This window comes from Lonchura striata, chromosome 2 (genome assembly GCF_046129695.1).
Source record: "Lonchura striata isolate bLonStr1 chromosome 2, bLonStr1.mat, whole genome shotgun sequence".
NCBI lineage: Eukaryota > Metazoa > Chordata > Aves > Passeriformes > Estrildidae > Lonchura > Lonchura striata.
The window spans coordinates 24,339,802-24,355,440 of record NC_134604.1 but is presented as its reverse complement, the minus strand read 5'-3'; the positions used below and the strand labels follow the sequence as shown (position 1 = coordinate 24,355,440).

The following is a 15,639-nucleotide window of genomic DNA, read 5'->3' as shown; positions in this document are numbered from 1 at the left end:
TCCAAGTTTCCCAGTGCTGCATCAATTTCAACAACCACAAAGTACTACCTGGAGTGAGGACAACAATTCTGTATTTTATATCGTTTCTGTGGCTGAATCATTCTCTGTCATCTGTCTGAAGACAACAGTAGAGCACCATTTCTTTAGGATCCTGTGGAACAGAAGTGTAGTTAGTGCAACTGAGTGAATAAGGCTGGAATGATAAAAAGGTGTATGACAACCTTGGGTAGTTGCCCAAAGAGACAGGTAAACTAAAAACCCCTTATACTCTATGGTAAAATCATTCTGATGGGAGGTACTAAAATTTTAAAGTATTGCAGAAATTGTGAAGAACAAACTACAAATTAATCCTTAATGGCTTTAAGGCCATTAAGTGTAGTATTTTTTCAAGCTTAATTAAGGTAGTAGAGTTCTCATGGGGAGAGGGACAGGCAGCTGTCTTCCACAGTTCCAAGTCTATTATGACATTCTTTTGAAGCAAATAACTTGGAAATCTGCTTCATGGTAGAATCCTACTCCTAAATAATGTCCTCCATCAGACTGCTAGGTCAAGTTTTCAGGAGGTATCTTCCTGAGTTCAAATTCTCTGGTACACCACTTCTGTCATACATTGAGGAGCCAGTGTTAGAAATAATAAATTTATTTTATTGTTGCTTTGTAATATAAAATTATTAAATCCGTGATTCCACATAAGGGGCAGTTAAAAAAACCAACTGAGTAAGAGGAATGTAACATTACTAAGTCATATTTTAAAACAAGGACCCACCAGAACATTTTCTAAAAGTCTTTTCCTATGACACTTCCCTTCCACAGCTCCATCTCACAATGACATTTGTGTAGCCTGCTCTGTGACCAGTGCTAGTGTGGCTGGAAAGAATGGTACAGACATTGTCACCCATGTGCTAACATGGGAATGAAACCTGAAAAAAAATGCACAGAGTTAAAAAAAAGGCCTACAGCAGGACGTGGATTAAACACTTTCTCTTCTCTCTGGTCTAATTTCACTGAATGGGACTCCTGAGGCAGGGGTGTTCAAGGCCAGGCCAAGGTGGCAGACTTCTTCCAGGCCCAGAGAACATTCTGCACTGCAGGTGGCCTGAGAGAGGAGTACACACACAGGCCCTGGTGCCACTGGACACAGCAGCACTTCCATCAGGTCCCTCCAAGGACACAGATGCTGGCAATGGCTACAAGGACAGTGTGCTAGACTGAGGTGGGATTTCTCACAAAGGAGATACATGATGAGAGACTAGGACACCACTAGGTTTTTCTAGAAAAATAATTACTGTTGAGTATGAAACAAGAGTCCCAAGCAGCTGCTGAGTCTCCAGGCAGGTGGATTAATTTTAAGTATATGCCCTGCTTTATGATCAATCACAGATTCAATTACTCTGTCCTTGCACATGGGAAACCAACAGCGAGTATTTGAAAACAAACCTATCTATACTGGTCTCACTAGTGAACTGTCCAGGGTCTTCCATCCACCAGGAATGCACCAAGCCAATTAACCAAAGGAGGTGTTTGAACAAGATCATCCTTCCCCCACCAGGAAGGGAGATCTCTTTCAAACGTCTCCTTCAGGTCCCTCCAGGAAGACAAAAAAGTGTTTTAAAGGCATTTTACTCCTGCCAGGTGCAGGTGATGCAGTCTCACTGATGAGGATGCAGCCTGCAGCCTCCCCTGGCCTCTCTGAGCTCACTGTCTCAGCGCCGTGCTTGCCGGGCCTTGCACCGCCTGCCTGAAGATGAGCTCTTTGAGCTGGTCCAGTTTACTGTCCCTCAGGGCATCCCGAACGGCACTGAAGAAACCAAAGTAGTGCTGGAAGTTGTGCATCATGAGCAGGACACCAGCCAGCAGCTCGTTGGTCACCAGGAGGTGATGGACGTAGGCACGAGTGTGCCTCTGGCAGCAGTAACAGCTGCATCCTTCCAGCAAAGGACCAAAATCATCGTGGTACCTACGGAAGAAGCAATGTTGGGTAACATCAGAGCTAAGAGCCATCCACGCAATAAAGAGTTCCCCTGTAACCATGTGGCTTTTTGCAGGGACCTAAGCCTTAAAGTCCTGAGGTCCTTAATCCAGATTTGCTGACAAATCAGACCAGCACCACTGGCACAAATGACATCAGATATCAGAGACAGTCTGGGTTGGAAGGGACCTTAAAGATCATGTAACTCCCACACCCTGCCATGGTGTGGGACCATGGCTGCTGAAACTCCAAGCCTCCTCATGCCAGAACTTACTTCAGAGCCCATCTAAGTCAGAATAACTCTGACTACATCACAGCTAACAGCAGAGAGAGGCCTCATCTGTGCCTTCCCTGGCAGAAAAGCTGCAGTGCAAGACAGTTATCACACAGTTTACGACAGAGAAAGCCACCAAAACCACAGATTTACTAACCCCACTATTCACAAACCAGTATTCCACTCTACTGTGAGATGCACCATTTCACAGAGAGAGCAAAGCAACACAACTGTCTACTCAGACAGCCTAGAAGCAGCTGTGACCAAGAGAAGGAAGGAAAAGTGGTAACAATGGCCGAAGTTTTTGTGAAGTATCCAGAAATAGCAGAACTGCTCTGCAGCTGCCCAAAAAGAATCAGAGAGTAGAGGGTCTCCACAGCCTAAATAAAATCTAGTATCTGAAGATGACCCAAGTTAGATGTTGAAGACCAAAGTGATTCCCAGACCAGCTCTGTGAACCTATGGTCTTTCAGCTGAGACATAATTATGACCACAGAATGTTTGCTGAATAAATGATCACAAAACCCCTGGCTCTAGGTCAGGCAAAAAACAGCACTTTTAGAGATAGGCTGCAGCCTGATAACAAGCTAGAATGCTTGCCCAACACTCTCCACTCAGTGTCCAGAAGTACTCTCTTCAACAGCTTCATGTTTTATGAAGTCTCTCATCCATCTGCTGACCAGTTGCAAATAAATACAGAGGACTAAAGCATCATATTTATTCATACAGCTGCAGATACTCTCCTCAAAAACTCACGTACTTTTTATCCTTCAGAGATATCTCAAATGGTGTCATTTCTGGGTCAGCTTTGGAGACTTCCTCCTGGTCTTCTTGAGCACCATTCTTCTCCAGGTCCTGGATCCCATTTTGTGGTAAAACTGATTAAATTAAAAACACAACAGCCTTAGAAGAGAGTGCTAGAACAGAGCAAGGGTAGCAACCTTAGAGTAGATATTTCTGCTACTTTCTTGCCAGCTGAAAACTCCTGCAACAAGTTTCTACCTCCTTTTTTCTAGAAAGCAGATATTTTACTTTAATTGCTGTAGATTAGTTAACACAAATACACTTTTAAATGATCAAAACAGCAAGAGACAAGTGAAAATTAATCAACTACAACTAATCAAAAGTTAGAGCTGAAACAACAGTATAACTTTTTGCTGCTCTACTGAGCTGAATTCTTTATAAAATGTCAAAAGTATTTTGTCTGAAGTGCATGCTGAATAGAATGCAATCACCTGAACAAATGGATTTTATTGAGATTTTGTTAGGGTAGACAAGTAACTCATCTGCATTCATTCTATTTTCCATGCTGTGATCACTCAGGGGTTTAGATGCCTCTTGTTTTTAAACAAAAAAAACCCTGGAATCAAAAGAGGCTGGTAGCACTAATTCAGAAGAGGTGGTTCCATATCTGCCTCTTCAGCATCTATCTTAAAAATAAAGAACCATCTCATAATTTTATAGGTTTGTATTTTTAAAGTTTGTTCTTAAGGAGGAGATATATCCTGAAATACCAATATTACTGTTTGCATAATCCATGCCTACCATGTTTAAAACAGACACACGACAAAACCATTTTACCACATTACTCAGAGCCTTATAATTAAAGAATAAAGTAAGACAAGATAAAGAACAAAACAACAAAGAAAAGGGTTAAAAAATAGCAGCAAGCACAAAGAAATAAGATGTTCTATTCTATTCAGCTGGCTTTGAATTATCCAGGCATGAAAAGCCATTAGGTTCTACCCAAGAGAAAAAATGTGAACTGTTTCCCTGTATTAAAAACATTTAATAGGCCAAAACAAAACAGCTGCTTGAAACACATTTGATAGGTGCTTTAATGGATGATACACATTCCCATCTCACAGTGTAATGAACAGATCATTTTGGTTTTGATATAAACCTATGAATGCAAAGACAGAGAGGAAAAATGCCCAAATAAATGGGAAGCTTCTGACAGCTAGAAAAAAGAACTTCAAAACTCGATTACTGCAACAGACACATATTAATTTAATTCTAGAGAACACTTAATAGGTCCAGCCTTCACTGCTAATGGTAACAGAAAATTTGCCAATGGTGTCAAACTAAAACTCTATTCAGGAGGTGTTTAAGAAATATTTAATCATCATATTTTGGTTAATGAGACATTCAAAGTCCTCAAATTTTACTCAACAGATATCACACCAAAGCACCTTGCCTTCAAAAGCAACACATGGTAGTGGAATACCACATTTTCCAGTGGCCACTGCACTTATTTCAGGAACAAAGCCCTCAAATACAGATTCCTTCCAGTTATGAATTGTGCGTACCACAATATAAATTCAAAAATGGTAACAAACATCAAGAAGCCTACCTGTTGCTTCAGGAGCTGGATGGCAATCATAACTGAAAACCAAGGCACAGCCTCGCTCCGTCACTTCGAAGGGAAAGAAGCTCTCAAAAATGTCCACTCCCCTTTCAATGCACTCAAGCACCTCATCTGGTTTGCCTACACCATGAATGATTCTGTAGGAGACACACAGGAAGAAAAATCTACAATATTCTGAGCAGAAACAAGCAGGTACCTGAAGGAAAAGACCTCCAGTGTGGCGAGCTCTGCCTGCTCCACAACGGTGTAGATGGATTGAGGTGAGAGATCTCTGAAGGCTGCTCTTGGGGTATAAGGTTTATTGGGGATGCAGAAAGGTCCTGCCTCGAGCTGTCAGACACAGCACGTGGCGAGGCTTGAGAGGATGGGGAGGGGAGAGACAAAAGGAAGCTCTAGGAGAGGGGGAGTTCCAAGAGGAGGGGAAGATCCAAGAGAGGGGAGGAAGTTCCAAGAGGGCATCTGGCCCCTTGGAGACCCCTTCTCAGGGGGCTTCAAGGTGGGCTGGGACAAGGCTTAGGCCAATGGGGTTACAGGCACTGATGTTTTAGGGGAGGGATACAGGTGCGGGGTGAACCATACATCTTTTGGGGGGTGAGATGGAACAGTCCACTTGACCCCTGGACCCATCTGTAGGCAGGGGCATTGTCCGGATAGCTGGAAGGATTGTTCTCATCCTGGCTGTATCATTTATGAATAATTATATTTATCCATCCTCTGTAACACTCCAGGCCATGTGCAGCATATGTGGCTTATCTCTGCAACTGGTAACAGATACCATTCAGAATTCCATGTGCTTCTGCTTCTCCACCTCCAACATATCCAGTACATTACAGGCTTTTCATTATTTGCCCTTTGGAAGGCAGCAATAATCCCTTACTTACTGTGGAAAAACCCCATTCTGTTCACTGTGTTTAAAGTGATTTGTATGTGATTTATTTCACATACACATTAATACCATTAGATTCATCGCGTCTGTGCCATAGAACAGATATTTTCCTTACTCATGTTTGTGCCCCCAGTGACACCAGAAACATGGAATCTTTTGCTACCAACTCCCAGACACATGGACCCTTTTGCTTGTTAGCCTTTTAAAAAGAGTCTCAACAGAGACAGCAGTAGATTGCTGGTCAAAGATAAAAGTCCTTCAGGTGACAGACACATCCAATTGCACTTGGAAACTGCCTGAGGGAAAACATACTAATGAAAAACATCATTAGAAAGAGAAAACCTCCTTGCTTTGGTCTTCCCTTTCCTTTACACTCAACCTGCTCAGATGATTTACCCAAGAACGTGGGCTGTAACATCTCCTGAGACATGGTATTAAGAGCCAGGAAGAGCCTGGCTGGATTGCCATCAGTGGTAATAGAAATCCTGCTGGCAGCCAAATTTAGTTGGCAGCTTCACCCAGGGCAGGTGAAGTGTGAGTAGAGCAGTGCCTGCTCTCCTGCAGGTGCATAGGCTGAAAGCAGTAGAAGTTAATGTAGGGCAATGAGGTAAACAGATAATTAGGAAAATATGCAGGGGCTGATAAATGAAGTCACAAGGTGCCATTTTTAGTCACTTTTCTAAGTACTCCAATTAAATTGATGAGCACAGAATAAGGATAGGAGAAGTTTACAGCATGAGTGTTTTGTGTTTCAGGTTCCCATGACAGGGAGAAAATGAAATGCAGAAGTCAAAACAGTAGCTCTGCATATATGATCAAAGCCTTGCTGAAACTCATATGTGCACAGGTAAGGACAAACATTTGTTCTTGCAAAAGTTCCTATGCTACTGGAAAGAAACACAAATTTTATTAAGAGACTTAAGCCGCTTTAGGTACATGAAAGAATTCTTCATGAAGAGTACACTCATAAGATCATTTTCCCATCACACAAAAAGCAGCCACTTCTTGAGTGAAGCAGAAAAAGTTTTTATCTTCTAGAGAATTTCATGCTGAGGAGAACAGAGCTGAAAAACAACTTCTCCAGCCAGAATGGCAAGGGTGATTCAGGAGCAAGAACTGCCTGAAATTCACGTGAGGCACTTCAAGAGTCCCTGGGGCTAACCACCTCTCTTCCTATCAAGGGTCAGAAACACTTGTCTTAACAAGACAGGCAAACTATTTGATAGATGAGGCAGATGCACTGGTAGACTCTGAGGTTAGCTGAGCAGATTGGACTCATGCTCCCAGGGGATCTTTCAAATAGCTCAACCAGACAGGATAGCAACAACACAGCAAGCTTCCTAATTGTCAGGAAAATTCAAACCCCAGGCAACCTTAAGCAAGAACAAGCTGCAACGCCAGACACAGTGCTCTTGCATTTAATTTCCTTTTAAACACCATCAGGTCAGAGCAATGCTCTGCTACTAGAGGGAAGCAGGAACATAATGGGGCCTCAGTCATTCTCTTCAGGAAATGATGAAAAAAGCAACCGTATTATTTCTGTAGCTGTTGCTCAGGTGTCGTGGTTTGACACAGGAAGAGAATTTTTTCCGTAAGGAAGAGGTCAGTTTGGATATTGACCAATTGAAGGTGGACACGCCTCTGAGAACACAGAGGGGTTAAAAGCAGAATTCCCAGGAGAACTCTCTTTAGTTCCGGTCAGCGCACAGTGCAGCCTCTCCCCTGCCCGGCCGTGGCTGGGTGGGGAGGGGAAGGCCCATGGCCTGACTGAGGTAGGTTGAAGGGTGCAGGGACTGGGACCAGGCTGGCCCCTGCAGATGGAAGGGTGGAGGAAATCTGGGATGTCTCCGTTCCCCCCACCCAGAGTTTCTCTCCCAAGAGGGGGAGAGAAAGAGACATCAGCAGTTTTTGTCAGCAGTTCACTGCGAGGAAGGAGGAGCGGGGGGCCGCAAGGTGCCCAGTTGCATGGGAGACACCGGAGTCTGGCATCGAGCCATCCGGGGAGTTCGGACTTTTAACCCTTCCTTGAGAAATGAAAGCTTTGTGAATTTTTCCTTCCCCTCCTCGGTTTGAAAGAGAGGAAGAGGGACACCTTGGACCCTGGCATGTTAGAAGGAGGAATTCTAGATGGGAGGGGGACAAGGAGTGGCTTTTGGCTGGACTTTTCCGTGTTAGCCACAACCTGAACCAATCTTCTCCTCCAAGAGAGATTGTATTTTGGGAGGATGCCAGTGAGTCAAGAGATCTGCTTCAGCTGGGAAGAGACAGAAGTGGAGTGAACAGAGAAAAAGTTAGGGGGTTTGTGATGGTACCCCCTGTCCTCAAAGGAAAGAGAAGAAGATCTCTGTTCTCGGACCCTCAGCCCCAGGGGAAATGGGAAAATGGGGGGGACTGTGGTCCCAAAAAATGAAAAACTGAACTGTTGTTTTTCTCCCCTCTTGGCAGGGCATCCTTAAAAAGAAAAATCCTAAAAGCAGTCTGTCCATCCATGCATTGGTGGTGAGAGCACTGTGCATGGAAAGGAGAAGGGTCACCATGGCAAACTTTTCTCTGGGCGGTGCCATGGAAACACAGGATGTGGAGCTGTGTTTCCTGGGGGGTCTGTGGCACAGGAGAGACTCCTGCCTCCCTCAAAGGGGCTGAGTATTGATTGTCTGGAGGGTGGAAACCTGATTGGGGTCCAGATTATGTCTCACTGTGGTTTGTTGGAGTTGGGTGGTGGGGGGAGGAATGCTTTGCAAGGTTTTCATTTGATCTTTGTGTGTTTTTTTTTCCTTTCTGTTTTTCCTTTTTTTTTATTTTGTAGTAGTAGCTTAATAAAGTTTTTTCCCTGTTATTAAGCTTGGGCCTGCTTTGCTCTGTTCTAGATTCCACTTCACAGCATTCAAGGGAGGGATCACATTTTCATGGTGGCACTGGCCTTGTGCCAGTGTCAAACCATGACATCGGGTAAGAACAATCCAGCGAGCTCAGCCCAATAAAGAAAACCCTACACTTCTGAACCACTAGCAAATATCAGTACACATTTTCAAGAAGTCTTTAGTTACTGTTAGTCAGTTATAAGGATCAAAAAGCTGCCACTCCTGTCCAGTGCTTGGCATGGGCCTGATGGGCACAGCTAACAATTCAGATATGCAATAAGCCCCACATTGTCCAAGAAGAGAGCACCACTGTTCTGGGCCAGCCTGTACCACCCTGGGTAGTGCACAGGCTCAGTGCCTCAGGTCCTAGGACACAGCTGGCAACCAAGATTGTGTAGCAAGCACTAGCTGGTTCTGCCAGCACCCTCTCTGCCATCCACCAGCTTAGGCCAGAGAGAACTGCAAACATTACACTTTTACTGAGAAGTCCCTGCAAAATAACTTGATAATAATGGTTTTGTTCAAGCTGAACTTCAAGCTGAACTAAACCATGGCCTCCAAATGCAAGTAACCCTGATATATCCTACCTGTAACTCTTCCTAAAAACTCTTCCTCAAACCCACAGTATGAGCAAAGCCTGGTGCCAGTTGCAGCTAAAAACTAAACAAGTGTTGAAGACTGCAGCCTGACAATGGTAAAATTTATGCAGCCTGGCAGACACAGAGGTGTGCAATACAGCGATTATTTCCTATGGAGAAACTGCACAGCAGCCTGTAGATGCTCCTCATAATAGGACAGATGGATTTCTTGGGATGTTGCTCACACAACTTACCTTGGTTTATCCTCTGGCAGCTCTGCTGTGACAGAAGCTATCAGTTTCAACTTGGTCTCCTTGGCCATGGCACTTCCCTGGAAGCCATCTAGCAGAAAGCCACCCACAGGCCGCTTGGCAGTCTCTCTGGCTGATCTCAGTCTCTCTTCCAAGATATCTCCACCTTCAATTGCCCCAAACATTACACTTCCTTGTAGCTCCTGTCCCAGGAAAAAGCTACAAGTGTTAGAGCATGCTCTGCCAAAGACATGAAAGACATCTCACAGCCCAGACTTCAGATGCCTTCTACTAAAGCTCCACATTCCCAGGAACTTGCCAGAACCACAGTGTCATCTCATGTAAGACTATTCCCCACCCAACACCGTGAAGTCCATCTGTCAGAAATGGGACTGGTAGAGACAAGAGTCTGCTCCTTGCCTTGACACTAACTCACTGAGAGTTTTGATGCCACTCTTCCCACCTCCCTACACAAGGCAATAACCACACACCGTCTTTGTACATGGCTTTGTATGGATGGGGTCTCAGCAATGGATATGTTAGTGCAAAATACAAAGCAAGTGCCATTATCCTGGCTCTCAGACACCAGATGTCACAGGGAATTCCCTTTCAGAAGATAAAAACACCAACTCCTGTCACCTGTTTTCCCTTGTAGTGCAGACTAGTATGCCTCCTTTCACTAATAGGGAGTTTCAAAGCTGCTGGAAGAAATAAAGAATAGCACTTACTAATTCTGTCAAATCCTCCCTCACTTGGAACCAAGGAGACTTCAGAGTAAAAATATGAATAAGAAGATCCCACTTTGCCAATAATAAAATCTAATAAGGTAAGTGAAAGAAATGCATCATAACCCAAAAGCAGAAACAAAAATCCTAAAATGTAGTTCTCCTCAACGAGTAGAGATGAGGGCTGATTCTGGTGCAGAAGACAATTTACTAAAGGAAGGAAGGAAAACTCACTGTGCTACTGGTTATTCCTCACTCTGGACTGTAAGCTGGGCATTCTCTGATATACATGGGACACAACTTCCTACTGCAATTTCCTGGGGCTCGTCCAGAATGCAGTACAGACCAAGAAGCACTTGTAGGGATATTGCCTCAGTATCTTGGGGACCTTACCGGTGATTTTTCTTGCAGCTGAAGGCATATATCCAAGAAAGAAAGTGACCTATCCACAGACTTCTTGGCTCTTTTTCTGCCAGCTTCCCCAGAAATGGTGTCTCCATCAGAGATGCACTGGAACCAGTCTGGCTGGATGGCCCGCTGGATGTCTATGAACTTGGAAGCTGTCATCTCCATGCGCCCTGAGCTACCCCACAGGGACACCGTCTGTACAGGAAGAACAGGGAGGAACAGCAGTTGCAAAGGACAGCTGATCTTAAGGGTGAAAGGAGAGAAGGAATTGGTTTGGTGAAACACCAGCTACTGGAATGTCAGCTCATTAGGTAAGTTTCCCTGGAGCATGGCTCAGACAATCCAGCTGCACTTGACACAAAGGAGATAAATATCTGAACTGGAATTTCTACAATACTCTTTGGTGAAACCATCCCACTCAGCACTGACTTCTCCATCCAAGATAGAGCAACTGGCCTCTCATCACACAAATTAGTGGCAGAATTGGGGGGGAAAAAAAAAAAGGAGCTTGAATTACCACCAAACTTGTTGTCAAGTAAGCAAAAGCTTATAAAAAGCAGCAAAGGCTGTGATAATACAACCTTCTAGTTTTCTGTACAAAATGCAAACCCAAGAAACTACTTCCTCTTCTGAGCATTTAACTCACACAGCACATATGAATGTATGTGTTTTTATAAACCATGCAGACTGGGAAGAATACAAAATCTTGTTAAGCACTCAATCTTAGAACCCCATGTTATTTTAGGTCCCAAATACAGCAACTCTAGAAGACACTGAAATACCCAAACCGAGCCAATGTAAGGAATGGCACATGCTCATTAGGATTTCACACATGATCTTCCCTGTCTCTTCACATGCTTCCCATCCTGCCAGCACACATGCAACCCCATCTTCCATTGTTATTCTGTGATACCCTCAAAAGAATTTATAGCAAGACAAAAGGATGTGGACAGAGAGGTTATCTTACCTGAACACCTCCAGTCTAGGCTAGCAGATGTCACCGTTCAATTCACTACACATTCAGATTCATAAAATGTTCACATTTTAGCCTACTTTGCAGAATCTGTAATCAACCTGTGAGTGCAGTCTGGCCATTGCTTTGGTTGTATTATTGTTAGGCTTTTGAAACTCTGCTCCAAAACTGTAAAGAGGTATTTAAGTAGGTTAAGTAAAAGGCTTGAACCCTTCGGAAGTCAGCTCTTTTCATCTGCAATTCTATTCATGCTTTTTTAAATGAGAAAGGGTTTTCAGCCATCAGAAACAGCATATAGCTTGGAGTGTTATGGGGACTTTTTAGGGCCTGAGGGTATAAACACATTCTCATAGCCTATGCCAGACAGACAGATTAAGCAGAGCAGTTCTCATGTATACTAATTTGCAAATTGAATTGCATCAGCACATGCAAAAAATATGAACAGAAGCCTTTTTTTGGGTCTGATCTCCACAAAGATCCAAAAGGATTCCACAAGTATACCACAAGCCTGTTGTCCATCCATCCATCCTGATTACTTTTGACCTTATCAGCAAATTTCACCAAATTTGAACAAAACCAGAAGTCTCCAGAGTGATAAATTTTTTTGCAAATTTCCAACTAAAAAAAGAGCAACTCCAAAAGGAGTTCCAAAATTTGCATCTACAGAAGAACTGAAACACAGCAGCTGTATGTTTTTCTGCAGCAGCATGTTGTTCAGACAGTACTTGCTGCCGTTACTGTGAGAGCATTAAGGAATAGCTGGTAAAGGCAGGCAGAGGAAAGTCAAGAGTTGTCTGAGCAAAAGGGCAGAGTGTAATCACATCTAGTAACCTTCATTCTGTTCTCGAGAGGAAAAAAGCTGCTTTAATAAATAAAATAGCCCCTCAGCTTAGAGAGCTGAGCATTATCCTGTGATTATTTAAATCCAGCCAGTGCTAGGCTTTCTGGCACAGAGCTTTCTGTCCCATTGCTTTCAAAAAGCTTTCCTCAGTATTTGTCAGCACAGATCCAGCTGCAGAAGGCCTTACAACAAGATGACAGATATCTTCACCAGCTTATTTAAAAAACCAAAAGTCTCTGAATCAAACACCCAGGTTTAGATTGCTGCTCTAACCTCAAAGCTGCACAACAGTGGGACAAGTTTCAGGTAACTCCTTCCCTGCAGAGAGACAGGACTCAGCCTGGTTCCCATCAGCGAAGAATATACACTGATAGCTGTCTAGCAGGAGTTATCCTCCTTCACTGAGTGACCTTCCACCAATTGTGGCCATATCCAAAAAGCCCTTGGGACTGACTGTATCCAAGCAGGTGCCAGGAGCTCCAGCATGAAGCTGTGTCAGGCAGCAGGCAGTGTGTGGGCTGCACAGCAGTGCGTGTGCCTGTGGCGTGCAACAGGCAAATGTCTGCAACTATGCACCCCTGGATTGCTGAGCCACCCTCCTGCAAAAATTCTGATGTCCTTCCCCTTTGTGGGCCTGTAGCAGGCTGTATGTAAATACCCACACAGGGGGTCAGATTTACTGCTTATCAGTGGCATAAGCATAAGCTTGTACTGCAAATATGCCAAAACACAGGTATTTTCTTTTACTGCCATTTAAACCACAACAGCTGCCAAGTAAGAACATGTGCAGCTTTATTTAGTTATAGGTATGAGCATGTAAATGACAATCCTCTTTGTGCAAGATTTATTTTGCTAATCTTGTGGCTGTCTGAGCACACCCAGAGAGATAAAGAGGGGACTGGCAGATTTGTTTTGGGAATGTAGATGGACCCTTTCAAGTCTTTACAGCTACTGTACCTTGTTAGTGTTGTAGCCAGAGGGGCAGGGAGTCACAGGGTCATGAAGGGAGCAGTAGAGCACAGCATCTGGCATACCTGAAAACAGAGAGACAGATCCAGAGCAGAGTTTCATGAACCAAAGCAAAGCCATGGCAAAGATGTGGTCTGCAGATGTGCAAAAGGGAACAGGGTATTGTCCCCCAACAAATAAATCCATTCTGACAAAGAAAATATTGTTCATCTACCTCTCAGCACCAAATAAGACAGACTTCTTCCCCAGCTTTACTAACTGCCTGGAGAAGAGTACAGCAGCAGGACAAACCATGAAACAACACTCTTTGGTTCTGCAGCCTGCATAGCTGCTTCAGGATTTATCTTTCTTCTTGATTAATACTCCACCTATTAAAATTTTCCAGACCCAGCAGCTGACTCACTTGACTACCCAACTGATATCTAATATTCTGGAGACATCTGACACTTGACACAATCCAAACTAGCAACAGTCTAGAACTTTTAAGGAAGGACAAAGTAGAATCATAGAATGGTTTGGGTTGGAAGGGACCTTAGAGATCATGCCTCAGGGGCAGGGACACCTTCCACTAGACCATGTTATTCAAAGCCCTATCCAGCCTGGCCTTGAACATTTCCAGGGATGGGGCATTCACAATTTCTTTGGACAACTTGTTTGAGTGGCTCACCACCCTCACAGAAAAGGAGAGTGAGAGAACGGATCAACTACACAAATGAGAAATTTATCATCCCTGCTGGACTGGAGGTTTCAAATGTCAGACAGCTAGACAGTATGTCTCTGTGACATACAGCCTTTTCTTCAGAGAAAGTCACTGAAACTGGCAAAGCCTCCAGAAAGTTCCAGATAAAGACATTTTTCAATTTTTCTTAAGGAGTAAATTGCTCCAAGCAGGTATGGTGTATTGAAATGTGGGTGCAAACTTCTTTTGGAAAGCCAAACCATCATTTTTTTTGTATATGTAATGAAATGCATGTCCCAATTTTTGTGTTTTTTAAGAAACTAAAACAAAAACAAGCTTAGGCAACTCATTTTTTTTCTTGCAAAATGTGCTAGATGCCACACAAAGAATTGTCTGTAATTTATAGAAATTACACACATCATGACTGTCTAGCCTAACTGAAGGATTTTTGGCCATACTAGTGACAACATACAATTTCAAGTCTTCCTTAGTGTCACTTTGAGTGAGAAAATCCCTAAATATTCAAAGCCCATATTTTTCTGCTTACTATACTACCTAAACATGCTCTAGTGGGATCCACCTGTATTATCTCTCAGAAACACAAGCAAATACTAGTACTTTACCCATAAATTTTGCAGCTCCCTCTTTATACTCCTCCAGGACGTCATGAATTTCTGCCCTGCAATCCAGATATAGGAACACATTAACTAAGCAGACAACTATCTAGAGAGATTGGTGGTTTCATAACTAAGGCTTTTTTTTTTCCATACTTAGGCATTGTCTGACACTGAGCTGGTATTTGCCATCGAGCCATGCCAGTCAGACAGTGAAGCAGGGACAGATGGAAAGAAATGCCAGAGTCGCAGAGCTCTAGAATCACAGCTCACAACCCGGGGCACTCATAGTTCTGTGGCAAAAAAGTAAAGCTTTCACCTGCACTGACCAGGGACCACTGACTTGATGGAGAGCATGAAGCTATACTGTGACTTTTTTGGGAGCATCACTTATGTGTTCATGTTCAACAACTGCACAAGCTTTAACCACGTTAATCTTTCCTTTCGGTTGCAGTTTAACTAGTTTTGAGAGTTAGTTGCTGCTCCAGTTTTGCATTAAACGTCTTCGGGTATGGAGTACCTACCACCTCTCTGGGCAGCCTGGTCCAGTGTTTCACCACCCTCACTACAAGACATACCCTCTTATAGTTCTAACTCATTACTTCTTATCCTACCACAACAGGCTCTGTTAAAAATCTGTCCCCATCTGTCCTATAATCCTCCTTTAGGTATCAGAAGGCTGGCAAAAGATCTCCCTGGAGCCTTCTCTTCTGCAGGCTGAACACGCCCAAATCTCTCCGTCTGTTGTTACAGGAATGATGCTCCAGCCCTCTGAGCGTCTTTGTGGTGCTCCGAAGGACCTGGTCCGACAGGCGCACATCCTTCCCCGGCTGCGGGCTCCAGAGCCGGATGCAGCACTCTCGGTGGGTGTCACTAGAGCAGAGGGGCAGAATCACCTCCCTGGCCGTGCTGCCCACCTCAGGATGACTGTGAAGTCACCACGACGGGTTTGGCCTAAATACGCTAAAAGCCACGCAGCCCTCCAGCTCCCTCCTCCCGTTTCCTACCGCTCGGCAGGGCAGCAGGCCCGGCCGGGCGCGGTACTCACAGGGCGGGCAGGGCGATGTGCGCCACGCCGGGCACGCCGCGCACCTCCCGCAGCGCGTCGTGGGTGAGGTGCGGCGCCGCGCCGGCCCGCGTGTACAGCAGGCAGCCGGGCAGCGCCAGCGCGCCCGCCCCGCCGCGGCCCAGCCCCGCCAGCGAGCCCAGCCGCCCCGCACCCAGCAGCTTCAGCCTCATCGCC

The 15,639-nt window shown here is 44.5% G+C and overlaps 1 protein-coding gene across 1 annotated transcript; it reads right to left on the bottom strand.

The window, feature by feature from the left end:
• Positions 1-54: 54 nt before the first annotated feature.
• Positions 55-15,635, bottom strand: QTRT2 (queuine tRNA-ribosyltransferase accessory subunit 2). The gene is made up of 8 exons (XM_021549022.2): positions 15,445-15,635; positions 14,406-14,461; positions 13,092-13,168; positions 10,306-10,515; positions 9,191-9,390; positions 4,597-4,748; positions 3,004-3,121; positions 55-1,957 (listed from the first exon to the last, which is right to left on the bottom strand). The coding sequence occupies exons 1-8, from the start codon at positions 15,633-15,635 to the stop codon at positions 1,696-1,698; spliced, it is 1,266 nt and encodes a 421-aa protein (XP_021404697.1). The 3' UTR covers positions 55-1,695.
• Between the last annotated feature and the right edge of the window lie 4 nt (positions 15,636-15,639).

What these genes read in the sequence shown, in the direction of transcription:
- QTRT2 (XM_021549022.2), bottom strand. Translation starts at nt 15,635, where the DNA reads ATGAGGCTGAAGCTGCTGGGTGCGGGGCGGCTGGGCTCGCTGGCGGGG. An exon ending in CTGCCAGAGGATAAACCAAG is followed by an intron (nt 4,749 to 9,190) that starts GTAAGTTGTGTG and finishes TGTCTCCTACAG; the next exon opens with AATCATTCATGGTGTAGGCA. An exon ending in ATATCTCTGAAGGATAAAAA is followed by an intron (nt 1,958 to 3,003) that starts GTACGTGAGTTT and finishes CTTCTTCCGTAG; the next exon opens with GTACCACGATGATTTTGGTC.